The sequence below is a fragment of the Sceloporus occidentalis genome, unplaced genomic scaffold (assembly GCF_023333645.1).
Source record: "Sceloporus occidentalis isolate IW3139 unplaced genomic scaffold, rSceOcc1.0.p SCAF_6, whole genome shotgun sequence".
Taxonomy (NCBI): domain Eukaryota; kingdom Metazoa; phylum Chordata; class Lepidosauria; order Squamata; family Phrynosomatidae; genus Sceloporus; species Sceloporus occidentalis.
The window spans coordinates 33992766-34019439 of NW_028316986.1; the positions used below are offsets into that span (position 1 = coordinate 33992766).

Genomic DNA, 26674 nt, shown 5'->3' on the forward strand with positions numbered 1-26674 from the left:
GAGAGAGAGATACAGGAAGAGGAAGAGGGAGAATTTTGTAGATCTGCTTAATTGTTTTTAGTTATAATTGTCTGGTATTTAGAACTCCTGAGAAGGCCAGAAAGAAACTCTGCATGATCTGAAATAAAGCGATGCTTAGTTCCTTAATCCCCCCCCCCCCCCAGTGCAACCATGTGTGCTGGGAGAATAAAATAGCAGGTCCGTCTATGAATTAATTAGCAGTTGTGAAAGGACTGAGAATGCATTTACAATTTTGGGAAGCTAGGGCCTCATTTTAGGGATTAAACTCTGTCCAGAGCTATGAAAATATTGAATTTTGGTGTGCTATTGTCAGTTTCTTAAGAGTCTATACAAACAGGTGCCTAAAATGCTTCCCTCCAGCTACACACACACAGAGTTTAAACAAGCAACTGTTTTCTTTTACTCAAGTCTGTCATGCCAAAGAAGTTTGGGAAGTCTGCTTGCACTTAGCAGCTGTCCCTGTCTTCTACCACCTACGCCATTGGCTCAGCTGTTTCATACATCCTGTTTCATTTGCCAAATGGCACAGAATGCTGCTATGTGATACCATAATAAGCTCCCTTCTACAGTTGCAGCAACAACTGTGGCAAAAAGAAAAAAAACAGGGAACAATCAGGGTGGAAGTGGTGTTGAGGGATGGAAGACGGCCTTCTGTGAGTTGTGAGGTCAGATGATGAATGCTTCCTTCATTTGGAGGGCTGGCTTGAAGCTAGAATGGAGACAAAAGCTGATCTTTCAGAAAGTATGTAGAGAGATCTTGTAGCATATTTGAGACTAACTGAAATAAAGAAGTTGGTAACATGAGTTTTCATAGACTTAAGTCTACTCTACCAAATGGATCTGAGGAAGTAGACAGGTCTACAAAAGCTCATTCTGCCAATGTCTTTCTTTTAGTTAATCTCAAAGGTGCTACAAGATATTTCTACATAATTCTACAGACTAACATGGTTATATCTTTGAATTCTTTCAGAAAGTGGTTATTCCTTCAGGCACTGAATGTCTACAATATCTGTGACAAAATCTACAATCCAGATTTGCTTTAGCAATAAGTCCCACTGCACAAAAATGGGCTTTATGTGATTCAGATCAAGCCATCCTGACATGGCTGAGATGGTTTCAGCTCTTTCCTTCTGCTTATATAGCATCATTTTGGCTACTGAAGCATTGACCTCTCTCAAATTTCTCTCTCTTTCCTGATGTGTAGCCTTCAGTGCCGTCTGTGCCAAACTACAAGGCTTCCATGACGATCCCGGAGTGGCTCCAGGCGATACAGAATTACATGAAGATGCTGCAGTATCCTTTTCTTTTCTTTCTTTTTGAAGGTGGCCTGGAGTCAGCTATGATGATAATTTATTGATGTGAGGCTAAGGAGGAAAGTGCCCTTGCTGTCCTGACCAGAGCTTGTGGAGATTTGTGAGGCTGCCTAGGCACCTTGTTCACTGGATCTTTAGCGACACATGATTAGGTTTAACTAACACTGAAGAGGATGTAATTGAAGAGAGAGATTGAACATCTATTGATAGGAGCAATCTTTGTGGATTTAGCTGAGTTGCAGTGTCAGAGGGAGGAGAATTTGGAGGCCTCTGCAGTGATGAATTGTAGTAGCAGAAAGATTTGTGGCACCATGATGGTCATTTTGTTTCGATCAACATTTTGTACATGTCCTTGAAAAGTCCCAGCAGCCTGCACTTAGATAAATGAATCTAAAGCACAATGGCACAGGTTTTGAATAACATGCTAAGATAGATTATTAGCAACGTTTTTCTCAAACTATGGTCTGTGGACCACTGGTGGCCCATGAGGTTTATTTAGTTAATGCTTAGGAACATTCTGAAACAGCTGAAAAGGTCTGTAAGTGGGCTTGCACTTATTTTTATTTTTCTGATAACAGAGACTGAAACCATTTTGTTCAAGGACGGATTACTGAACAACCTAATGAGGTACTGGGCTGTGATATGTTGATTTTTGTATGTGTCTTTAAGGTGCCTTTGACTTATGGTGAGCCCATTAATTTCACAGGGTTTTCTTAGCAAGGAATATTAAGAGGTGGTTTTGCCAGTTCCTTTCTCTGAAATATAGCCTACAGCACCTGGTATACCTTGGCAGTTTCTCATCCAAGTACTAATCAGTGCTGACTCTGGTTCAAAATCAAATGGGATCCAGTGCCTGTAGTGTATTTAGGCAGGCTGTGATTTAATAGTTCAATTAGTAGGCTGCATTGATGATCATACTACTACACTGTTAATGCAGCCTACTAACTGAGCTATTAAAAATTACCAGTTACATTTACTCTTTTTAGTGGCCTGGCCCAGGTCCCATGATTTTTGTACAATCAGCATTGGTGGTTTCGAATAAGAATGTCATTGCTAAGGAAAAGAATGCTAGTAAAATGTGTGTTGTGTACATGACTTGATTTGCAGAGCACAAAAAGGTTAACTAAGGGTCTGTACAGATGATGCTTACCCTAACTCTTTCCCCATGGTGCCACTTCAGACAGTGTGCACCATCATGACATGCCACTCCAGACAGTGTGCACCATCATGACGCACCTCCACCACTACATCCAAATGATGTAGTGCCAAAGGAGCATCATAGAGCCGTGCCACTGCGCCTATGGCACCCCTTGAAGGGTGCAAAAAAGAAGCGGTTTTTTGCAGCTCCTTTTTGCGCCTGCTAGAGGCTGAATAGGGGCTGTGGTGTGAAGTTGCCATGGCCCCGATCCGGCCAGGAAAGGGGCAGCCTCCCACCCTCCTTTAGGGGCAATCTGTGCAGCCCCTAAGCCTTACCTGGAGAAGGAATAGAAGGATTAGGTAATTCTGACCATAGAGAAGCAGCTCAGCTCCATCAAGGGGAAGAACTTCACTCTCTAATGGAATGCATCTTTCTTTTCCTTCCCCCAGGAGCTTAGAGCAGCTGAATATGCATGCTCTGTATCACACCCCTCTCCCCTTCCCTTTGGTTAGAAGGAGCAGCAGCAATCCTGCCTGGGGCTTGACAGCTGCTCTTGAGAGGCTTTTGGACAGAACACAAGGGCAAGAGACTAGCCCTCTATGCCCCATCTGAAAAAGGACTTATTTATATGTAAGCTGTACTTGTGCATGAACAAGTCACTGACAGAATGCCAGCTCCAATTTACGATACAAACTGGGCATGCGTAGTCTGTTCACAAAATGCCCTCCTGCATTTAACCCTCCTGTACTTGGACAGGACTTAAAACTCATGTTGATGATTTTCTTCCTTGGTAGGCCCTTGGCCTGCAGATAGGGTTGCCATATCCCGCCGGGGGTGGGACTTTGCCGGGTTTGGACCGGTCTGCATGGTCCCATCCCGGTTGGGCCTTTGTCCCGGGTTTGGCCCCACCCCGGGCTTTGTTAGGCCGCTTTTATGGCTGCTCTTGCTGCCGCCGCCACCAGTACAGCTGTTGCTGTGGCCTGCTGGGGGCCGCTCCTCTGGCCTCGGCAAGGCCTCTGAGGCGGCTCCGCGGTGGGGGCTCCGGCTGCGGGCTCCTCCGCCCTCACCGAGGCCTGAGAGGCGGCTCCGCAGTTGGGGCTCCAGCCGCGGGCTCCTCTGGCCTCGGCAAGGCCTCTGAGGTGGCTCCGCGGTTGGGGCTCCGGCCGCAGGCTCCTCCGCCCTTGCCGAGGCCTGGGAGGTGGCTCTGCGGTTGGGGCTTCGGCCGCGGGCTCCTCTGGCCTCAGCAAGGCCAGCGCCAGGGAGGCCTCCGCCAATGCTGGGGGGGCCTTGGCAGTGGTGCTGCGCTCAGCAGCTCCACCAAAGCCTCAACCAGCAGAAGGCATTGGAAGCAGCATCGTGCTTGCTTGGGGCCTTGGTAGAGGCTCCAGAACATAGGGTAAAGGGGCTTGGGTGTGGGGTGGGTGCTAGGCCTTTTACTGCCACATCCACCTCCCTTTGAGGATGGCAGATGAGCAGCAGGGAGGCCCAGGGCCTAAGAGGGGAGCGTAATGGTTTTTTAAAAATTTATTTGTTTTACCTTTAATTTGATGTGTCCTCCATTTTTTAAAATGTCCTACATTTTGCTGCACAATGTCCTGGTTTTGAGGTAGGGAATTATGGCAACCCTACCTGCAGATGATGAATAACAATGATAGATTTCTTAGGGTAAAATGCAGGTGGGAAAAGTATGAGTACAGAGATGGGAGCCAAAGGAACTAAAGCTGAAGAACACATTGAAACATACCAGAGCTAGGAATCTACTCTCACCTCTTTGTTTTTGTGTTAATTTTTAAAATTTAGAATTTTAGTAGTACGTAATACATTCCAGGGGGAGAAAGGGGAAGACAGAGAAATGAGGGAAGTAATCCAGATACAATAGTGTTCATTCATAGAAGCAAAACGTGGCTCAAATGAAAGTAGACTGTACAGGAAAAACAGGATGGGGAAAATATCCAACAGTTAGAAGATCACTCTGCCAAAATTTTATATGATGCACAGATGGACAATCAGCCTTTGTTCATAAGTAAAATGAATAGATACCACACAGCACTGAATGTGTCTTTATTACACTTCTCCTTGCCCACCTTTAATTGATATATCAGTTGGTCCAGCAGTGCAGTTGACCAGACTCAGTCTAGACAACTGTGCACACTGAGAATATCTAATCTTTTCCAGCATCTAGCAGTTTTGAGGCATACAGTGATGAGCAAGATATCAATACTTTGTGCAGCGGTTTTTTGTTACAACTGAAAAACAAACAAACAGAAAATTGTTCATTACTATGAGAGAGTCAGCATGGTGCAATTATTTCAGTGTTTGTCTAGGACTTTGGGAGACTAGACTAGCAATCACACTTAGCTATGGAAATCCACTAAGTGATCTTGGACAAGTTTCTCAGTCTCAGAGTAAGGTGGTGGTAAACATTTTAATAGATCTTGTCAAGAAAGTCTTAGGATAACCTTCCATAGTTGCAGTTGAACTGAACACATAACATAACAGCAGTTGTAGTGGGCAGATCGTCTTTGATATGAGCATGCTATGAATCTGCTTGCCAAACCATGATACTGTTGTTAGATAAGCCACTAGTGCGACAGGGATTCCCACCTTACCATATCCTCACCAACCCTGGCTGGCTTGTGAGGGAGAGTAGGATATAAAGCAAGCCAAATTAATTAGTTAAGCGAGCAGATTGTTGTTGCTCAAAGTGTTACCAAGTTTGGTTTTATATAAATTTTGGGTGCCATGCGATCTAAATCTATGACCCCTGACTGACCCCATCGCTAGCCACCATTACCCTAAAAGCGAGCTGACCATGTAGCCAGCTGTCTTGCTAGGCTTGGTCGAGGAAAAAAGGTAGAATTTAAACCTTTCAGCAAGCAGTTTTGGGAGTTGCCATACTAGTTTTGCAGGCTGCCCAAAACAGGAGGACAATAGCAGCAGCTCCCTCCTTAATGAGCCAATTATTAGCTTAACGGCTCAGCCATCAAGATATTTGTCCCCTCCTGAAAAGTGCCAGACCTCCTCTTTATGTATTCATTGTGTATGTTTCAGCTTAAACAAAGATAAAGTCATCAAGCCTTTGTTCGCCAGGCTGCCATAGCCTGAGGTTATGTTTAGGGGTATAAAAGGACCCCACTTCCAACCCTCCAGTGGGCTTGTAGAGCCAGTTCCGAGCCTGAGTTCCTTGCTTGTAGAGCATCCTGCTCCAAGCTTGCATTCCTTGAGCCTTATGCTCTGCTGAAATCACTTGAGCGAAGCCAAGCTCACTGTCACCGGGCCTCTAGTTACCTTTGCCCACGGGAACTCAGCTCCTAGCCACTGTGGCTGCCGCTATCTTTCCCTGTTCTTGCGGCCGTGTCTCACCATTTACCATCCCTCACATCTGTCGCTTTGGAGAAGACTCCTAAGGTAAATATCCCAATGGTGCCTCTATCCTTTCTCCTTTACTCCTGAACTCACCCCTCCCTTACTTTAGCATTGAATGTGTGTGTGCATTTGTGATCCCCTTTCTTGTGTGGCTTTAATAAATGTTTTATATTTTTATTGCAACTCATTGGCATTTTGAGTCTCTTTCTCTCTGGGGGTGGCCTAGATGACCTCTGGTATACACATAGGGACCCGACTCCACTGTGTGCGTTGTTAGGACACGCCTCTCGTAAAATTCCCCTAATTCGATCCTTCCTAACAAAAGTCCCAATCCAAACAAGAATCCATGTACAGTTGACCCTTCTTATACACGGATTTTTTATACATGGATTCAAGCATCCACGGTTTGAAACTGTTCCAAAAAAGTATAAATTTCAAATATCAAACCTTGATTTTCCATTTTTTATAAGGGACACCATTTTGCTATGTCATTATATTTAAGGGGACTTGAGCATCCACGGATTTTGTTACCCACGACGGATCTTGGAAACAAACCCCAGTGTATAACAAGGGTCCACTATATAGTCCTTTCTGGGTAGGAAGATGGAATGGCCAGTTTAGGTGGGCCCAATCCAGTGTTTGAGAATACTCCACTCTCCTAGAACAAAGGTGGGGAACCTTTGTCCTTCTTGATACTAAATAAAAAAATAAAAAAAATGAAAGCCCAATCCAATCATGAAAGCACAATTCACTGGCTGAGTTGGCTAGGTCTGGTGAGAACTGGAGTTCAACAAAATCTGAAGGGCCACTGGATAGTCCAACCTGGAGCTCTGGTGAATCTATAGCCACACACCATGGTGAAGGCTGCAGAGCTGGTGTCTCCTAACCAGAGTTGGTAAAAGTTACATTTTTGAACTGTAGATTGTGGAATCACCCAGCTATCATGGCCATGTTCTCTGTTGATTCAAGGAGGTGTGCACTCATGCGTGCACACATAAATTTTCAAAATGCTGCTTCGGCCAGACCTTCGTTTCACTATGATGTCTGATCTGGGCTTAAAGCTACTTTTATCTTTGTGAAAAAATTAAGACAGAAGCGTAGCTATGGTGAGGAAGGCAAAATGAGGGCATTGCCCCTACAGATAAGAACTATGTCCCCGCCCCATGAATTTTCCCTTCCGTCTTCAAACCTTGCCTGCCTCGTTGCTTTGAATGCCTAAACTGTATTTCTGTATGTTCAGATTTGGGGACTGGAGTAAAATTTCATTGGGGGACAGTCTTCCATTTTGCCACTGCATAGCTATACCCCCAAGTTAAGATAAGGAGATCTTGTGCATTGAAAAGAAAAAGTACCCCCGCAGCCAAGAATTAATATTGGGGACATTACACATTCTTGATAACAATCCTGGATATGTGTATTGCTATACCATAAAAAAGAATCCATTATGAAGTTTTGCTTTTGAAATCATTGTAAAATTGATCTGGGCATTTTAAAAAAATGTTATGATTCAGTTGGGTTCTGTTATAGCTCGGTATTTGATTACTAAAGTGTTTTCCTGAAAAATAAGATGGTTAAATTCTTAAGGGCAATTGTGAAGTAAAATTAATTTAGTTTTTCCTCACCCATGGGACTTGAGCACCGGGTCTAGACTCATTATATTTTAGTACCTGATGCATATTTCTAGATGAAGGTATGATTGAGTCATTCCTTTAAGATTTATTTGATCCTTCTTCCACTTTCCAGTCTGTGCACATTTTGCCTTAAATAATAAAACTCAGATACAATCACACGGGAACTCAGTTTTTTGAAATTAGGAAATCAAGACCTCTAAGTGGGTAAGTAAACATAATCAAGTAGCTTGGTTTCACTTTGTTTTCATCCCTAATGTTTTGTTGTAGTTATGTTTTTTTTTATGGCGGCACAAGACAAATAGGAAGCATAGATAAAGGCTGACACACAACTCTAGTTGAGGACTTCTGTGGATGTCTCATCTTTGGAGTTTACCACATGGGACGGGAGGCTCTCAATTTCAAAAGAGAAGATAGAGAGGTCAATTCAAAAATTCACACAATTACGTGATTACTTATCACACCTTAAATTTGCTGTGTAATGGCCTCCCCGAACGCGACTCAGATTCTGTGCGAAGTAAGCCATCACATCGGTGGGTTCTTAATTGCGAATTGGCACCCTTGCGCCTGCTCAGTGAGACTCCAGATGATTGGAGCATAGCATATTTAGGCGAGTGAGAGAGAGGAACCAAGGAACCCCACAATTTACAAAAGAGGTTGGGGGGGGGGGGCAGGAAGAATGATTGAAAGAACATGCTCTATTCACGTTAAAACGAGCATATATTGGTTATCCAACAGCTCCCAGTCCATGCCTCTTAATTAGCAGGCAGAAGCCCTCCCTCAACAATGCTGAAGGACAAGCAGAAGCAAAATTGAAGCAGAATTGCAGCGTGACTTCATGGGAACCCCCCTTCCAGATTGGGGGGGGGGGAACCAGGACCAAAGGAGACATGCACATCACACCAAACAACAGCATACTGAGCGTGAAGTAGCCTAGGAATAGGGTTTGTGACTTAGCTAGTTCACCGAATTTACTTAACTGTGGATTGACGCATGATTGCGTTTGGAGTGCATTTGAACTGCCAGCGATCGCGTGTGGTACCCTTTTGTGCAATAATATGAATACGCATGATTGCGTTCAAGATGACACTGGATTATACTTCCAATTTCAGTCGTGTGATATCCTCTTTTGTCTCAAACAGTGTCCCCTAGCGCACACTTAAAATGCAGAATCCGCTGCCACAGGATGTTGTGAGGACTGGTAAATTTGGATAGCTTTAAAAACATTTGGGCAAAATCACTGGAGAATTAATGTAGTTTGACACTGCTTTAATTGTCATGGCTCCAGTCTATGGAATCCTAGTATTTGTAGTTTGTTGTGGTCCCAGAGCTCTCTGATAGAGAAGCCTAAACATCTCACAAAACTACAAATCCCAGAATTTCATAGTTTTAAGCCATCCCAATTAAAGTGATGTCAAACTGTATTAATTCTGAAGTGCAGATGCAGCCATGGAAGAAAGGAATATCAATAGTGTTGAATTATTAGCATTGTATATTCCTTCAGATGCAATATGCATCTTTATATCAGTTGCTCAGTTGCTCGTGTCTTCTGTTTGGGCTCTCCACAACCATCTGGTTGGCCACTATGTGGACTATGCAGATCTTTGATCTGACCCAGCAGGACTTTTATTATGCTCCAATACAACCAAGGTTTATCTGTTCCATCCATCCATGTCTTACATCACCATTCACCCTGCTGATCGAGTTTAGGCTTGATACTTAAATTCTTCTGTCTAGAGGAGGGTGACCAAAATGGTGAAGGATCTGGAAACTGTGCCCTATAAAAAGAGACTGAGGTGGTGTACAGACTGCCCCTTTGGGGCGGCCTGCATTTGCCCCTTTCTCCGATGGATCGGGGCCTCAGCTGCCACAAAAGGCCGCTTCCCCGCAGCCTGGAAAGGGGTATCCTTGGGGCTTCATGCCCCAAGGACACCCCAACAGCAGCGGGGAAAGGGAAAAAGGGGCCACTCAGCCCCTTTCTCCTTTGTGTCGCTGGCACAGCCGTGTAAAGGCTTCACCAGCGACACAAACAAAGGAAGGAGCTCCGTTTCAGAGCTCCTTCCAGTGCCGCTCAAAAGGCACCACAGGGCCACCCCATTTGGAGGCAGCGTGGCCGTGACGTCGTAATGGCAGCGGCCATGTAGAATGGGTGCTGCCATTACAATGTACTAGGGTTGTGGGGCGTCTGGAAAGGACACCCCAAGGCAACCCTAGTATGCGTGCAGGCCGGCGCAAAGTGCCGTCTGTACAGCGTCTGAGGGAGCTGGTTATGTTTAGTCTGGAGAACAGATGATTAAGAGATGATATGATAGCTCTGTTGGAGTATTTGAAGGGGTGTCATATTGAGGATGGAGCAAGATTGTTTTCTCCTGCTCCCGAGACTAGGACCCAGAGCAGTGGATTCAAACTACAGGAAAAGAGATTCCAGCTCAACATTAGGAGAAACTTCCTGACAGTAAAAGCTGTTCATCAGTTGAACACATTCCCTCAGAGTGTCTCCTTCTTTGGAGGTTTTTAAACAGAGGCTGGATGGCCATCTGTTGGGAGTGCTTTGATTGTGTTGGTGCATGGCAAGAGGTTGGACTGGATGCCTCTGGTGGTCACTTCCAACTATGATTCTATGATTCTTCTCCACATTTTATCTGTTGTCAAATGATGCCAGTTTCATCTGTAAAATAATCCAGTCCTTCCAACCTGTTTTATAGGTGAAAGTTTTTTTTTATGCTGTGAGAACAAAGGAAGATGCCTCAGGACTTTATCGCATGAGACCCCATTCTCAGTGCAATCATGTTAATGAAAGGAAATGCATACATACTGGTTTGGGATCAGTTCTTGTTGCATATCTTCAATTGAACGACTGTAGCTGTAGTGGCTGTTTCTAATCTGGGACTTTCTTTCTTAGACTGCTCCTTTACCCCGTCTCCCTGCCCTATTGCTTTACCTAGTACAGGTTTGTTTTGTTTTTTTAAATTTCTCTTCTTTGCACAATTGTGCACAATTTTATCCATTGTGGCAATGCAATTTTTTTTTTGGGGGGGGGCAACAGCAGGACCTCTAGCTTATTGCACACAGAGCTAATGCCACAGTAGCAATATGGGCAGTTATTAACGGAAAACCCCGTCAATGAAAAGGTGTGTGATAGTCACGGGAGAGGATAGACCAGATACAGCTCAGCTATGACATCATCTGATAAGGTTGGGCCATAGACACAACTATCCTGCTTTAATTTCACTTTTTAGCCTTTTGTTATAATTTCTCTAGTCTAAATCAGATCTTTGGTCCTTCAGACAGGGGGCCATTTAGACTCTCAGACCATTCCCACTGGGCTGAGAGTCATTTTTGGTATGAAAAGGAACAATACACTCATGAATCCTGTGGACTACGCATCCCTCATGGACCCCAGAATTGGGGACTCTGAGGGCTCAACCCCACTGAAACAGGCAGACAAAATTGGACCACCAAGTCTCTTATGTGTTGTTGTTGTTGTTGTTGTTGTTATTATTATATATAGCACTGTAGATTTGCACAGTGCTGTACATAAAAACAATAAATATATAAGAGTAAACCTGCCTATGGCGTACAGTCTAAGAAATAATAGGATAATATATATAAAATACATAGCAATACAGGAAATGGTTCAATAAATCAGGCAACAAAAAAGAACATCAAATAGCAAATGGTTATCATACAATGCCTGGGAACGCTTCTCTGAACAGTATGGTCTTCAACTGTCTTTAAGCTTGTTAAAGAAGTGATGGCCCTTGCTCGTGGGGGAAGACGGTTCCAGGAGTGAGGGGCAGCAAGTGAAAAGGGGCGAATCCGAGATGGGGCAGAGGAAATCCTGGGCTGGGACAGCCGACCTTGACTACCAGAAAGGAGGGCCCGAGTGGGAAGGTGAGGAGAAAGAAGGTCTGATAAATAAAGAGGGGCCAGCCCATGGAGGGCTTTAAATGTTGAGAGCAGGAGCTTATACTGAATACGGAAAGGGAGGGGGATCCAGTGAAGGGATGCCAACAAAGGAGAGATATGGTCAGAGCGGTGGGCGGATGTGATAATGCGTGCAGCTGAATGCTGGACAGAAACTAAAGGACAGAGGTGAGATAGAGGAAGCCCTGTCAGAAGGATGTTACAGTAATCAAGTCGTGAGACCACTAGGGCATGGACCAGGATCTTAGCAGCAGAGGTGGAGAGATATGGTTGGATTTTGGCAATGTTGTTGTAGAGAGAAGAGGGAGATTGGTCGGGTTGGGCGGGCGAGAGAGGAGTTTGAGGACCCAGGAGAGAGGGAGGCAAGCCGATGGGAGGGGGAAGCCCAGCTGGCCTCAGGGGAAGAATTAGGAACCCCACCCTGGGGGCGGGGAAGGCCGACGGAGACGGTAATAAGGAGGAAGGGAGAGGCGCCTGGGGGGAGGAGATTTGGCGGAAGACTGGGACGCGGAGAGAGGTACGGAGGAGGGAAAGGAGAGGAACCGGTGACCATTGGGGGAGGCCAAAGAAGCTGGGACAGTAGTACCCCTGGAGGACGGGTAAGAGTGGGGCCGGTCCTTACAACTCATCCGGCGTGTCCACGGGGTAGAGAGGAGCCCCGGTCCCAACCTTGGAACCCGGAAATAGGCCAGAGTAGAGAGGGAGCCCGAGAAGGGGAAGAGTCGTGGTGGTCCGTGAGGGAGCGGCGGCAGCTGCCCGACTCCAGACCCAGCCCTGAGCCTAGAAGGCGAGAGGAGACGCCTCTGAGTGACTACCGGCCGGCCCGACACCACACCCTGTGAATACCCTTCCCCGGAAATGAGACGACATCAGTGAATATAACTGTGTCGAGGGAGTTGCGTTTTGGTTTCAGTTTGGACGGAGTTAATAAAGTTGTGTTTTGTTTGTGAGCATCACTCCGGCTACAAAGTCTGTTTGTGAACATCTTCGGGAGTAGGATGGAGCCGAGCACAGGGGCGCCCTCGGCGGGCTTAGTAGTCCCGCTCACACTGGTGGAGAATGCGGGCACGCCCCTTGGGGCGGGGCCTGGACCAGCCGCCCCAGTGAACTGGATGGCGTGGTTCAACAAGCAGCAGAGGGTGATGTTGCAACAGGTGTCGGCTCATCAACTACAGATCCTAGACCAGCTGTATACGGCGCAGCAAACAGCCCAGACTCGGATGATGGGGCAGATTGCTGAAATGTTACGGGTCCCGAGGGGAGGGACGGCCCCAACCGGCACAGGGACCTGGGCGGAGACCAATCCATGGAAGTTGACAAAGATGGGGCCCCAGGACGACGCAGAGGCCTTCATCAACACCTTCGAGCGTATTGCTACGGCGGCGAAGTGGCCCCGTGATCAGTGGGCCCTATTACTGGCACCCTGTCTAACGGGGCCAGCCCAAGAGGCTGTGGACACACTCTCTCCCGCGGACGCTAAGGACTACGATAGAGTCAAGGAAGTAATTTTGCACACCCTGAACATTTCAGAGGACACATATCGCCGGCGGTTGCGCGAGTTACGATGGGTCCCTGGTCTACATCCACGCACCCTCGGACAAAAAGTGAAGGCGAATGCGTTAAGATGGTTGAAGCCCGCAGTTCGCTCGGCGGCGGAGGTGGCCGAGCAGGTGATGATCGAACAATATGTGCTGGCTCTCCCAGGTCCGGCTCGTAACTGGGTCAGGTGTCATCGACCCCAAGCCTTAGATGAAGCCATGCTACTGATGGAGGCATTTGCTACTGCGGAGGAGGGAGAATTTAGCCGAGGCAGGAAGCAGGGAGAGATGGCAGCGCAGAAGGGATTCCGGCCAAGTGCTGAAGGGAGACCCAAGGTGAAAGGCCCGGGGCCTGGAGCTCCGGATGAACGAAGGACACCGCGGGGAGGAGAAGGCCTGAGCAAGCCAGCGCTGGCCCCAGCTTTTAGAGAAAGGGTGCAGAAGCCTCTGACATGTTTTGCGTGCGGCTTGGAAGGGCACATGCGTCGAGATTGCCCGATGATGGAATGCTCCTGGGCTGACACTTGGGAGGCTGCCCAGGTAAGAACCAAGGATGGGGGTGCCCAGGTGATTCCTGTGTGTGTGGAAGGGAAAGAGGTGTGGGCGATGGTGGACTCGGGGTGCAGCCACACCTTGATACGGGAGAACCCCACGGGATGTGAGGGCCGGAGGGTGAGTGTGCGGTGTGTGCATGGGGATACCAAAGACTATGCGGTGGTCCCGGTAGAAATCGAAGTGAGGGGGCAAGTTAGAAAAAAAGAAGTGGGGGTCGTTCCTACTTTAAAATGGCCAGTGTTGCTGGGAAGGGATTGGCCGGGGTGGCGAGAACTCCTGCGGGAGGGGGAGATACAGGCAGGTCCTGCTAGAGTGGAAGATAGGTGGGAATTGGCCGGGATATGAAGAGGCCAGGTAGTGCAGTGGCAACAGGATGATGTGACGTTAAGGGAAGCCTTGAGGACGGCAATACCTTGGGAACGGGCGGAGGAGGAAGAAGGAGGCCCGGTGTTCATTAGAAAGGATGACTTGTTATATAGACGGCCTCCAAAAGTCAATGAGGAACGGGGCCCCGACCAACTAGTAGTCCCAACGGCTTTAAGGAAAGAGGTGTTAGGCTTAGGACATGAGGGTCCCCTGGGAGGGCATCTAGCGACAGAAAAGACCCTGGCAAGAGTGACCCAGCGGTTCTATTGGCCCGGGGTGTATGCTGATGTGCGGCGGTTCTGCCTTTCTTGTCCCGAGTGTCAATTACATCAAGGCCGACCGCCTCCAGGGGGCAAGCTAATCCCCATGCCAGTGGTGGAGGAACCTTTCGCCCGAATAGCCATGGATATAGTGGGCCCGTTAACACCTTCCTCCGCGGGGCATCGGTATATTTTGGTGGTGGTGGATTGTGCCACCAGATACCCAGAGGCGGTAGCGCTGCGATCCATGCATGCCAACCGAGTGGCCCAAGAACTATTGTCTATTTTTTCGCGGGTAGGATTCCCACGTGAAATTTTAACGGACCAAGGGGCTAATTTTGTAAGCAAAGCCATGGGTAAAATGTGGGAGTTCTTAAGGGTTAAACCCTTGAGGACGTCCGTGTACCACCCCCAGGCCAACGGGATGGTGGAGCGTTTTAATAGAACCCTAAAGTCTATGTTGAAAAAGTTTGTGGAGTCGCATCCCCGGCAATGGCATCAGTTGTTGGGTCCGTTACTTTTCGCCTTCCGAGAAGTACCCCAAGATTCCTTAGGGTTTTCCCCGTTTGAGCTAGTGTATGGACGACACCCCCGGGGAGTATTAGATTTGGTAAAAGAGGAATGGGAACAAGAGGATCCCACAGGCAGGCCCGCCCTAGCTCAAGTATTACAGATGAGGAAACACCTTCAAGAGATTCAAGAAATAGCGAGGGAAAATTTGAGGGAAGCCCAACAGACCCAAAAGGAATTGTTTGATCGAAAGGTTAGGGAACGCCAGTTGACAGTGGGACAGAGGGTGCTGGTTTTCCTACCGGCCCCTGGCAATAAATGGTTCGCCCAATGGCAAGGGCCTTTCGAGGTGACGCGCCAGATAGGTCCCGTAGATTACGAGATCCAGCTGGGAGGCCCCAGAGCACGGAGACAAATATTTCACATTAATCTCCTTAAGGCATGGAGAGAAAGAGAGGCCTTATGGGCCGAGGAAACAGAGGAGGAAGGCTCAGAGCCGGAGGAGGATCTAGGTGCCGGGTGGGAAGATGCAGGCTTTCCCCAGGAGTTGCCAGTGATGTCACCTTTGAATCCCCAGCAACAACAACAGGTGAGAGAATTACAGAAACAATATCATGACGTATTTTCCCCAAGTCCGGGAAGGACGGGGATTATTAAGCATCATATAAGTACTAAACCAGGGGAAATAGTTAGAGTTCCCTTAAGACCTTGGCCATGGCGGTTGCAAGAAGTAATTAATAAAGAAGTAGACAAGATGTTACAGTTGGGGGTGATCGAACAATCACAGAGTCCTTGGAGAAGCCTGCCGGTCCTGGTGCCAAAGCCAGATGGGACGGTCCGCTTTTGCATTGACTTCAGGAAATTAAACGCAGTGTCTAAGTTTGACGCGTATCCCATGCCAGGGGCCAAGGAATTGTTGGAGAGATTGGGTCAAGCTAAGTTCTTGTCCACTTTGGATCTGACCAAGGGTTATTGGCAGATTGAATTGGCTGAGGGGGATAGGGAAAAAACGGCTTTCGCGACTCCCAACGGCCTGTACCACTTCATACGGATGCCGTTTGGGTTACATGGGGCCGCGGCCACTTTTCAACGGCTGATGGATCAAGTGCTTAGAGACTTATCCTTTTGTGCGGCCGCCTACATTGATGATATTATTATTTATAGTGCAACATGGGAAGAGCATCTAAGCCACTTGAGTCGGGTGTTATTAGCATTACGGGAAGCCGGTTTGACGGTAAACCCGGGAAAGTGTGCAATTGCTTGTGCTGAAGTAAAGTATTTAGGACATTGGGTGGGGGGTGGATGAATCAAACCGCTGAATGACAAGGTGGTGAAGGTACAAACGTGGCCGAGGCCCGAAACAAAGAAACAAATGAGGCAGTTCTTGGGACTGGCCGGGTACTACCGGAAGTTTATACCTAATTTTGCGAGCTTGGCGGCCCCGCTGACCGATCTAACAAAGAAAGGCTGCCCCAGGAGAGTCAGGTGGGGCCCGCGGGAGGATAGGGCTTTTGGGGGACTCAAACAAGCCTTATGTAGTTACCCGGTGTTGAGGACTCCTGATTTTCAAAAGCCCTTCGTGGTCTACACTGATGCGTCAGAGCGAGGGTTGGGGGCTGTTCTAGCCCAGGAAGCTGAAGATGGGGAACACCCTATCTTATATCTTAGCCGCAAACTGGCTCCGGCAGAAACGAAGTATGCCGCAATCGAGCGTGAAGCGTTGGCAGCCAAATGGGCCATAGAGTCTCTTAAATATTATCTATGGGGAGCTCCGTTTGCACTAGTCACAGATCATGCCCCCTTACAATGGTTGCTAACTATGAAGGATGCTAATCCGCGGTTGTTACGATGGTATTTGGCACTACAACCATTCTCCTTTAAGGTCTTTCATCGGGGAGGTGCACAACATGCTAACGCTGACTTCTTCTCCCGACAGGGGCCATGGATGTCAGATCGCCCGTCAACCCTCTTGGCGGGGGGGTCATGTAGAGAGAAGAGGGAGATTGGTCGGGTTGAGCGGGCGAGAGAGGAGTTTGAGGACCCAGGAGAGAGGGAGGCAAGCCGATGGGAGGGGGAAGCCCAGCTGGCCTCAGGGGAAGAATTAGGAACCCCACCCTGGGGGCGGGGAAGGCCGACGGAGACGGTAATAAGGAGGAAGGGAGAGGCGCCTGGGGGGAGGAGATTTGGCGGAAGACTGGGACGCGGAGAGAGGTACGGAGGAGGGAAAGGAGAGGAACCGGTGACCATTGGGGGAGGCCAAAGAAGCTGGGACAGTAGTACCCCTGGAGGACGGGTAAGAGTGGGGCCGGTCCTTACAACTCATCCGGCGTGTCCACGGGGTAGAGAGGAGCCCCGGTCCCAACCTTGGAACCCAGAAATAGGCCAGAGTAGAGAGGGAGCCCGAGAAGGGGAAGAGTCGTGGTGGTCTGTGAGGGAGCGGCGGCAGCTGCCCGACTCCAGACCCAGCCCTGAGCCTAGAAGGCGAGAGGAGACGCCTCTGAGTGACTACCGGCCGGCCCGACACCACACCCTGTGAATACCCTTCCCCGGAAATGAGACGACATCAGTGAATATAACTGTGTCGAGGGAGTTGCGTTTTGGTTTCAGTTTGGACGGAGTTAATAAAGTTGTGTTTTGTTTGTGAGCATCACTCCGGCTACAAAGTCTGTTTGTGAACATCTTCGGGAGTAGGATGGAGCCGAGCACAGGGGCGCCCTCGGCGGGCTTAGTAGTCCCGCTCACAGTTGTATAAAAAGAATCTACAAGCCTTGGCTGTGGTTTGGATCTGAGGGATACACGACAGAGAAGAATCAAAGATATAACCAAGACTACGGGCTTGCTGGACTGGTTGAATAGAAATGTTGTCCACAGAGACAGAAAAGGATTGTTGAAGGGTGGACTTAAGAGGAAAGACAAGAAGCTCTGTCTTGCACATGTTGAGCTTCAAACGCCGATGGCTCATCCACTGCAAGACAGCTGTGACACAAGATGAAACTTGCTATTCAAGCCTTGGAGAAAGGTCAGGGGTGGAAAGATACAACTGGGTATCATCGGCATACAGATGGTAGGAAAAACCAAAAGAGCTAATGAGTTTACCTAAGGACAGTGTGTAGAGAGAAAACAGAAGGGGACCCAGAACAGAGCCGCGGGGAACTCCAACAGATAAGAGAACAGGAGACGAAGTCTGATCACCTGTGACCACTGCAAAAGATCTGTCTGACAAATAAGATCTAAACCAGTCGAGAACAGAGTCTGAGAACCCCAGGTCTGAAAGTATATCAACTAGAAGATATATGTAGCTGAACTCTGTCAGAAATGATCATTCAGAAATGTACTAGATCAGTGCTTCTCACCTTATCTGATGTGAGGGATTGGCAATTATTTTTTTCCATTGTGCCAAGTTAGTGGCATTAAATTTGTTTGCATTGGCTATAACTGAGTCTTTCTTTGCTGGAAAGTCATCAGGAACCAGCAGCAAATGCCTTGGGAACTAACACAAATCCAGGGACTGATGTTTTGAGTAGCACTGTACTAAATGATCAGTATTTTGCTATTGTTTACATTGATACACAGATGGTTAGTTTCAGGTAGACAACGATGATGGTGGTTTAATGTAACATCATTTGTTTTGTAAAAATGTTGTTGTTGTTGTTGTTGTTAACTGTCCTCGAGTCGATCTCGACCCATGGCGACCCTGTGGATGAGACATTTCCAAGATTCTCTGTCTTCCACTGCTCGGCTTAGTTCCTGCAAACTCATACAATGGCTTGTACGATTCTGACTTCCATGCTCAGTTGTATATCTTTACATTTTAGGATCTTTTCTGGTTCTTTCATAGCTGCCCTCCTCATTCTTAGTCTGCTTATGATTTCTTATGATTATGATTTTAAAAACATACTGACAAGTAATTAAAATTAATATCAACCTGCCTACCAGTTCTGGTCTTCTGATCTAGACCAGTATTATTGATATTGATTGATGAGCTGAGCTCTGCAGGCTCGTAGATGGCAGACTCTTCCAAGAATGGTCACTGATGGCTTCCATGTCATTGGGGTGATGAAGGCAGTTAGGGTTTTAGTAAAAGAGCTATCCAAGAGGACTGATCCCTAGCCTCCCATTTTGTTCAGCCCCTTGGATAACTCCTTCCAAGTTTAGTCTAAAACTCAGAGTGTATTCACCACCCCTTGGACAGCAAAGCCACAAACTGCTGTCTTCTACCCTTGGCGGGGAACTGAAACAGGGACTGAGATATGTATAGGAAATTGTATTGTTAATACAAGGAGGCAGCCCCCCCCCCCCCGATCACCAACATGTGCTGATAAATTTAGAGCATCTTCAGTGAAAATGTGCCTGCTTGGTGCTGAATGTGTTAACTGTCTGTTGTGACATAAATACTCAATTATGCAAGTTTCTTCATCTGTTGGAAGTGAAAGTAGTACCATCTTGAAACAGCTAGTCTGTGCTAATTTATTTAAGAACTTGATGCAAGAATTATAGGTGGGTTTTTTTTTAAAGAAAAGAAAACCTTTTATATACAGTGCAGGTAATACTTTTTATACACTATTTGGGCATGCTATATATATATCTAGCTATCGTGCAGAAATAAACTTTCTTGCCCTTTCAGTGTTCTGCTGGAAGAAAAGCTTGTTTGATACTTAATATCCAGGTGGCACCTAGATTCTGTTGGGGATTGCAGTAATCAAAAAGAAATATTTACCCTTCTCTTCACTGTCCCACAGGTTTGTGAGTCCAAAATTGAATGATGTCCAGTTTTGATGGATATTGTGAAAAATTATTATGGCATATACTGGATATGAGGCACCAAAAAGGCCAGGTTTATTATAGTAATAATTCAGTTTGATATTTCCCAGACCTGGAAGAATTCTGCTGCCTCCAGCATAGCATATCCATGCATGCAACAGCAAAAGCCAGTTTAAATGTAGTGAGGGGGAGCCTCCATGCAGCTCCCCATAAACCTGCTCCAGAGAGGCTGAGAAACAAAGGGAAGAAGAAGGAAATGGTAGGGCCACTGCGTGGAGAAGATGGCAAAATGCTAACAGGGGACAGAGAAAAGACAGAATTACTCAACACCTTCTTTGCTTCAGTCTTCTCAGAAAAGGAAAAGGCTGCTTAACCTGAGGATAATGGAGCAGAGGACAGAATAGGTGAATTTCAGCACAGAATAAGTATAGAGATAGTACAGGAATACCTGGTTAATCTAAATGAATATAAGTCTCCAGACCAGATAAACTACATCGGAGGGTATTAAAAGAACTGGCAAATATATAATTGGAGCCAATGGCAATAATCTTTGAGAAATCCTGGAGAACAGGAGAAGTGCCAGCAGACTGGAGGAGGGCAAACGTTGTCCCCATCTTCAAAAAGGGGGAAAAAAGAGGATCCCAAGAATTATCATCCAGTTAGTCTTACCTCAATACCAGGAAAGATTCTAGAGCAGATAATTAAACAGAGAGTCTGTGAACATCTAGAAAGCAATGCCTTAATCACAAAAAGTCAACATGGGTTTCAGAGAAAGAAGTCATGCCAGACAAATCTAATCTCTTTCTTTGATAAAATTACTAGCTTGGTAGATGAAGGGAATGCTGTGGATATAGTATATCTTGATTTCAGTAAGGCCTTTGACAAGATTCCCCATGACATTCTTGCAAACAAACTGGTAAAACGTGGGCTAGACAAGGTAACTGTTACATGTATTTGTAATTGGTTGACTGGCCAAACCCAAAGGGTGCTCAACAATGGCTCCTTTTCATCCTGGAGAGAAGTGACCAGTGGAGTCCCACAGGGCTCTGTCCTGGGCCCAGTGCTATTCAACATCTTTATCAATGACTTGGATGACAGAATTGGTGGCATACTTATCAAATTTGCAGATGACACGTAATTAGAAGGAGTAGCTAATATCCCAGAAGACAGGATCAAAATTCAAAATGACCTTAATAGATTAGAAAATGGGACCAAAGCTAACAAAATGAATTTCAACACGGAGAAATGTAAGGTACTGCACTTAGGGTGGAAAATTGAAATGCACAGATATAGGATGGGCAACACCTGGCTGAATTAAACTATGTGTGAAAGGGATCTGGGAATCCAGGTAGACCACAAATTGAACATTAGTCAACAGTGCGATGCAGCAGCTAAAAAGCCCAATGCGATTTCAGGCTGCATCAATAGAAGTATAGTGTCTAGATCAAGGGAAGTAATAGTGCCACTCTATTCTGCTCTGGTTAGGCCCCACCTGGAATATTGTGTCCAGTTCTGGGCACCACAATTCGAAAAGGACACTGAGAAACTGAAGCATGTCCAAAGGAGGGCTACTAAAATGGTGAAGGGTCTGGAAACCATGCCCTATGAGGAACGACTTAGGAAGCTGAGGATGTTTAGCCTTGAGAAGAGAAGGTTAAGAGGTGATATGATAGCCCTGTTTAAATATTTGAAGGGGTGTCACATTGAGGAGGGAACAAGCTTGTTTTCTGCTGCTCCAGAGAACAGAACCAGGAATAATGGATGCAAGCTACAGGAAAAGAGATTCCACCTAAACATTTGGAGGAACTTTCTGACAGTAAGGGCTGTTCGACAGTGGAACTCACTCCTTCCTTGGAGTGTAGTGGAGTCTCCTTCCTTAGAGGTCTTTAAACAGAGGCTGGATGGCCATCTGTCGGGTATGCTTTGATTGAGAGCTCCTGCATGGCAGGGGGTTGGACTAGATGGCCCTTGTGGTCTCTTCCAGCTCTATTATTCTATGATTCAGAGTCCGTTTCAGGACAGTGTCTATGACTGCAAGAAGGAAGGTAAGGCAGTGAGGCAAATGAAAGCACTGCCCCCAGTAAGAATTCTGTCCCCCCTGAAATGTTCAGTCCCCAAATTTCTAGCAGTAAATTTCAGTTAAAATTTCAGCTCAGGATTTAGAAATAGGGTTAAAGCATCCAAAGCAAAGGAGCAGACAAATGTAGCACGGGAATGCAAACATAGCAAATATAGAAGTTCTAAGTGTGAACAATTTTCAGTTTCTTTCTCTACAGTGTTAGAAATTTGGGGACTGAAGGAAGATTTCATTGGGGACATCATTCTTATTGAAGGCAAAAACCCCATTAGTATGTCTCACAGCTACACTCCTAGTAAGGGAATTCTGTAACATGTTGGATTTGGCTCATTGTCTTTAGTTTTATCAGACTGGCATCATAGTATTGTTTTTAATTAATTTTTCATAGCCATTCCATTCTCTCTAGCCATTTGGGGTGTGTTTGTTAGATGGAAAGCAAACCCAGCTGTTAACTGGATGCTGACAAGAGGTCAGTGAAATGAGCCCCTGTTGGTTTTATTGTATTGCCCAGTAACTCTTGATAACATAAAACATACAGTCCGTCCTCGCCTTACGCGGGGGATCCATTCCAGATCCCTCTGCGTAAGGCGAATTCCGCCTATGCTCGAGCCCCATTGGAAACAATGGGGCTCGTGCGTGGCGGTGCGGCGGCGGGGGCGCGCGCGGGGCGCAACGGGCGCACGCGCCCATTCAATTGAATGGGACGTGCCGCCCCTTCTGCCCCGCGCGCGCCCCGCGGCTTGAGCGCGTATGCTCAAGGCCGCGTATGGCGCGGGCGCACTGCACTGTATTATCCTTCTGTGCCACCACTCTGGGATGTGATTTGAAGCACTGTTTTGCACTGGCTTTGGTCTTTTTGGGAGGGTTGAATTTAGGAGGTGGTGCTGGAGGGGGGTTGATGTTCAACACAGTGGCTGTTTGACTGTGGGGTGCCCCAGGGTTCAGTCTTTTTCCCATGCTATTTAAAATATACATGAAAATGCTGGAAGATGTTGCCCAGAGATTTGGTATTTTTTCCACCAGTATGCTGATGATATTTATTTCTCCTTTCCAGTTCACTCCAAGGAAGCTATTTTGCTTCTAAACTGGTGTCTGATTTCAGTAGTGGGCTGGATTAAGGTGAACAAAGTGCAGTTTAAGACAGACAAGACAGAGGTGCCCCTGGTCAGTCAAAAGATATGTCAGTTTAGTTTATCAGAAAGTTTAGGCTTGCAGCTTGGGTATACTCCTGAATTCAGCCCTGAGTTTAGATGCCCAAGTTTCAGTAGTGGCTTAGAGTACATTTGCACAGTTAAATATATCATCGCTGCCTGTTCCTGGGGCCTAGCCATGGTGACAGCTTCCTTTGTTCTATCACAGTTGTATTACTGTCGTATACTCTATGTGAGGCTGACTTTGGAGAATGTTCAGAAGTCTCAGTGAGACCAAATGCTTGGCCAAACCAGGACTGGTTACAGGAAGCAACCAAGTTCCCCATCTAACACATTCAGTGTGTTCTGGTTCATTTTCACTAGCCAGTGAAGTGTTGGTATGACTTCAAAGCCATATATGAGTTGAAGTCAGGCTTCCTACCCAGGTTTCAAGATCTTCCAGTGTGGTCCTCCTTTTCTTGGTTCCTCCGCCCATAGGCATGTTTGGTGAGGACATGAGAGAGTGGCTTCTTGGAGGCTGTTCCTGGATTGTTGAGCTCATTACCAACGGAGGCTAGGCTGCCCCCCTCCCTGTTGTCCTCCTGCCACCAGGCAAATAACCTTTTTTTGAATGCAGGTTTTTGACAAATGACTGGCTCTTGTAGAAAGGCATTTAATGGGGAGTGCTATTCCTTTCTCCACTGAAGTACTTTAATTTTGTTTTTCATTTGCTTTGCTTTGTTTGTTGTTTAAAATACGATAATCTGTTTAATTTTATTTCAATGATATAACTTACTTATTATCTTATGAGCCAACTTGGGTCTCTTTCTGGGAGAAAGGTGGCATAGAAATGAATTAATAATGATAATAGTAATAATAATAGAATCATAGAGTTGGAAGAGACTACAAGGACCATCCAGTCCAACCCCCTGCCATGCAGGAACTTTCAATTAAAGCCTCCCCAACAGATGATCATCTAGCCTCTGTTTAAAGGAGACTCCACTACTCTCCGAGGGAGTGTAATAGTTGTTGTTGTTTCTCTTTCCAATCATGTATAGGGAGAAAGGTGGGATATAAAACAAATGTATAAATGAAATACAGTCACTCCTTCTTTTTCATGGAGGATCCATTCCAGACCCCCTCGTGAAAATGGAATTTCTCGTATATTCAAGCCCCATTGGCTTGAATATAGGAATGGGGGAGCACACCATTCATTCTCACTCCGTTCGTCCCTCGCACATAAGTGAGGCCTATGAGTCCAAAGGCTGCGAGAATGGTGGGAGCACTGTACAAGTTTCTGAGGGGAAGGCATTCTACATCTCAGCTGCCACAGCCAAGACACTCCTCTTCTATCCCTGCACAGTGTGTATTGCTCCACACAGTAGGACACCAAAGAGCCCTTGATAAAGAGCCCTTCAGATGTTGTCGGTCTGCAGCTCCCAGCATTCTTTACCAATGGTATTGCTGAATACGGCTGTTGGGAATAGCAGTCAAACAACATCTGGAGGGTTACATGATCCCCATCCTTGATCTATAGGCTCAGGAAAAACAGGACTTCCAAAACACAAGCCAGCCAGAGAGTTTGTGGAATGCTATGACCAAGGAGATAGTATGTGTTTCTCTTGGTTAAGTAGCAAAATGCCTTGTGCATGGAATTTAAATTTGTCTTAATAGCACTTCAATATGTTGGAGAGAGACAGATCAAGACAAGTGAGTTCATGCACTGGGAATGGAGTGTGCATTAAGCTCAACTGGACCTTTTAGCAGTAGGAAAGGGTGCTCTGCCAGATAAGGATACATTGTGGCTAATTTGCACTGCTCAGCTTGTGAGGTCTGTCAAGCATTAATATATTTTCTCCATGCGAATGAGCTGTTTGGGAAGAGGAGCAGAGAATCCGGGATAATAATTATTATCTTGTAAAACTCAGTATTGAAAAGCTGCCAGGAGGTGTTCTTCTCTGGCAGTGAGGAAGTTATTGTGGCATGACACATGGTTTTGCATGTGCCATTGCTCACTGCTTCAGAGTTTGATGTCAGAAGTTCAAAGGCATGGAGCTCCAGGCTATTGGCTACTAGTCCTTTCCAGGGTATATGCCTTAACCCAGTCAAAAACTGACTGACAGCTAGCTTCAATTTCTTCCAGTTGGGCTAATCCAAGGGACATGATCTTTCACCTCATATGTCAGTAACAACATTCAGGGGAGATGGAATTGTGCTTCCTAATTGCAAGCATTTTGCTACTTTCAAAAGGAGATCAAACAATTGCTTGTCAAAGATACTTTCTGGATAGCCTTGGGAAAAGAGAGAGTTAGATGATCCCCTTTTTGTTATATTTATATTCTTCCTTTCATCCAAGGAGCTCAAGGTGGAGTGCATGGTCCTCTGTCCCATCTTTATCCTTCATGGAAATTCTCTGAGGTAGTTTAGTGTAAGAGAGAGTTGCCTGGTTCAAAATCATCCAGTGAACTATATGTCTAAGTGGTGATTTGGACTTGGGTCTCCCAAGAAAACCCCATGATAGCTTCACTGTAGAGTCGCTATAAATTGGAAACAATTTGAAGGCATACAACAACAACAAGAACAACAATTCCCAAGTCCAGGTTCAACACTAACATTACACCACACTGGCTCTCCACTGATGCTGAGCTTCTTCCCTAAGCCCCTCTGAAGTATTCTAGACACTCATTTTATTTTACCCTGCTTCCTTCCTTCCTTCCTTTTTTTTTTTTTTTTTGAGCTACTTTTCATGGGGCAAAAGCAAGACTAGCCTCTTCTAGAGCATCTAATTTAGAGTCATTTCACAAAGTTTTCTTTATGTACAAAGTTATAATGGTAATCCAGCCTTGGCCTCATGTGTACCATGATCATAATCTTTACATGGGCAAATGTGTATGTAGTAACTACTTCAGCCATCATAGAAAAAGTTGGTAGTTGGCCTTGGTTGTCAGGACTTTTTGCTCACATGATTGCACCTATATGCATGGCCAAAGTAGGGGTACAGTTGTTCATGAGCAGAGGAAACTTCCAGTTGGGGTTGTCAAAATGGAAGGAGTTTCTTCACTCAACCTCAGTTTATCACCATCAATGTACACAGTGCTGAATATATTATAAACTGATTAGTCCTTTTTCCAGAAAGGTTTCTTTCTCAATTCAAATATGAATGGTGATAGGGGTGGGACAACCAGGGGGCAATTTGAATTTATTTCAGTTACAGAGAATAAAGTTCCAGCCAGTATCATCTAGTGGCTTTCATGTTACTGGGGAAGTAGTGTTAACTCTCCAGATTTTAGTCTGAAGGTAATCTCCAAAGTCGTGAACTCATTTTTGGTGTGAAGTTTATTCAGTACCTTGAGCAGCTCGTTTGAGGTGGAGACCAAGGAATTAATCACTCAAGGCTACCAAGCAGAATTTTAACAGGATAAAAGCGTTTTTGGCTAGTACTTGTCAGATGACATTGTGTCTGTCCTGCTGCTGCCCTGCATTTCATTTGTTTCTGTAGAGCACCTTTCCACTGATGGGAAAAACCTGTCCATGGTCTAAATATCGCTATTATAGTGTAGCCACATGGGTGTGAAAAGTCTCTTCATTTCAGTTCCAGCATTACATGAGTCAAGTAGCAGGATGGAGCCTGATTCTCCTTCTCTCTCCCCCTTCCACTCATTTTTACAATATTTTATCTTTGTTATATTTTCATACTTACGGTAAATTGATAAAATAAAGATAATTTTAAATTGTTTTTGCTGTAATTACACAAACACAGCAAAATTAAAAATAAACCAATAGGCATGGAGTTAACCTGCTTTGGAATAGCGAGGGAGAGAGGGGGAGAATCAGGCCCCCTCATGGCACTGACTGCTGTAATGTTGGAACTGCAGCGAAGAGACTTATTACACCCAGGCAGGTTTCAAAGTAGTGCAGTTGTGTGAAAGAAGAGAGGTGTGAAAAGAAACATTTTCAAAGCAGCACGATCCTGTTTCCTTTCATAACTTGATTGCTGTGACAATTGCATGTGGCTGGTGTGATAATGTCCCAAAGCCTGGTATGGAGTCACTCTGCCAGTGACATGGACCTAGTCATCACTGGG

The 26674-nt window shown here is 46.1% G+C and overlaps 1 protein-coding gene across 1 annotated transcript in view; it reads left to right on the forward strand.

The window, feature by feature from the left end:
* Nucleotides 1-26674, forward strand: part of VASH2 (vasohibin 2) — a 74861-nt gene that overhangs the window by 13128 nt on the left and 35059 nt on the right. Inside the window, exons 3-4 of the mRNA XM_089529276.1 lie at nucleotides 1226-1314; nucleotides 7617-7673. Of these exons, the coding sequence (XP_089385402.1) occupies nucleotides 1226-1314; nucleotides 7617-7673 (146 nt within the window). The remainder of the gene's footprint in view (nucleotides 1-1225; nucleotides 1315-7616; nucleotides 7674-26674) is intronic.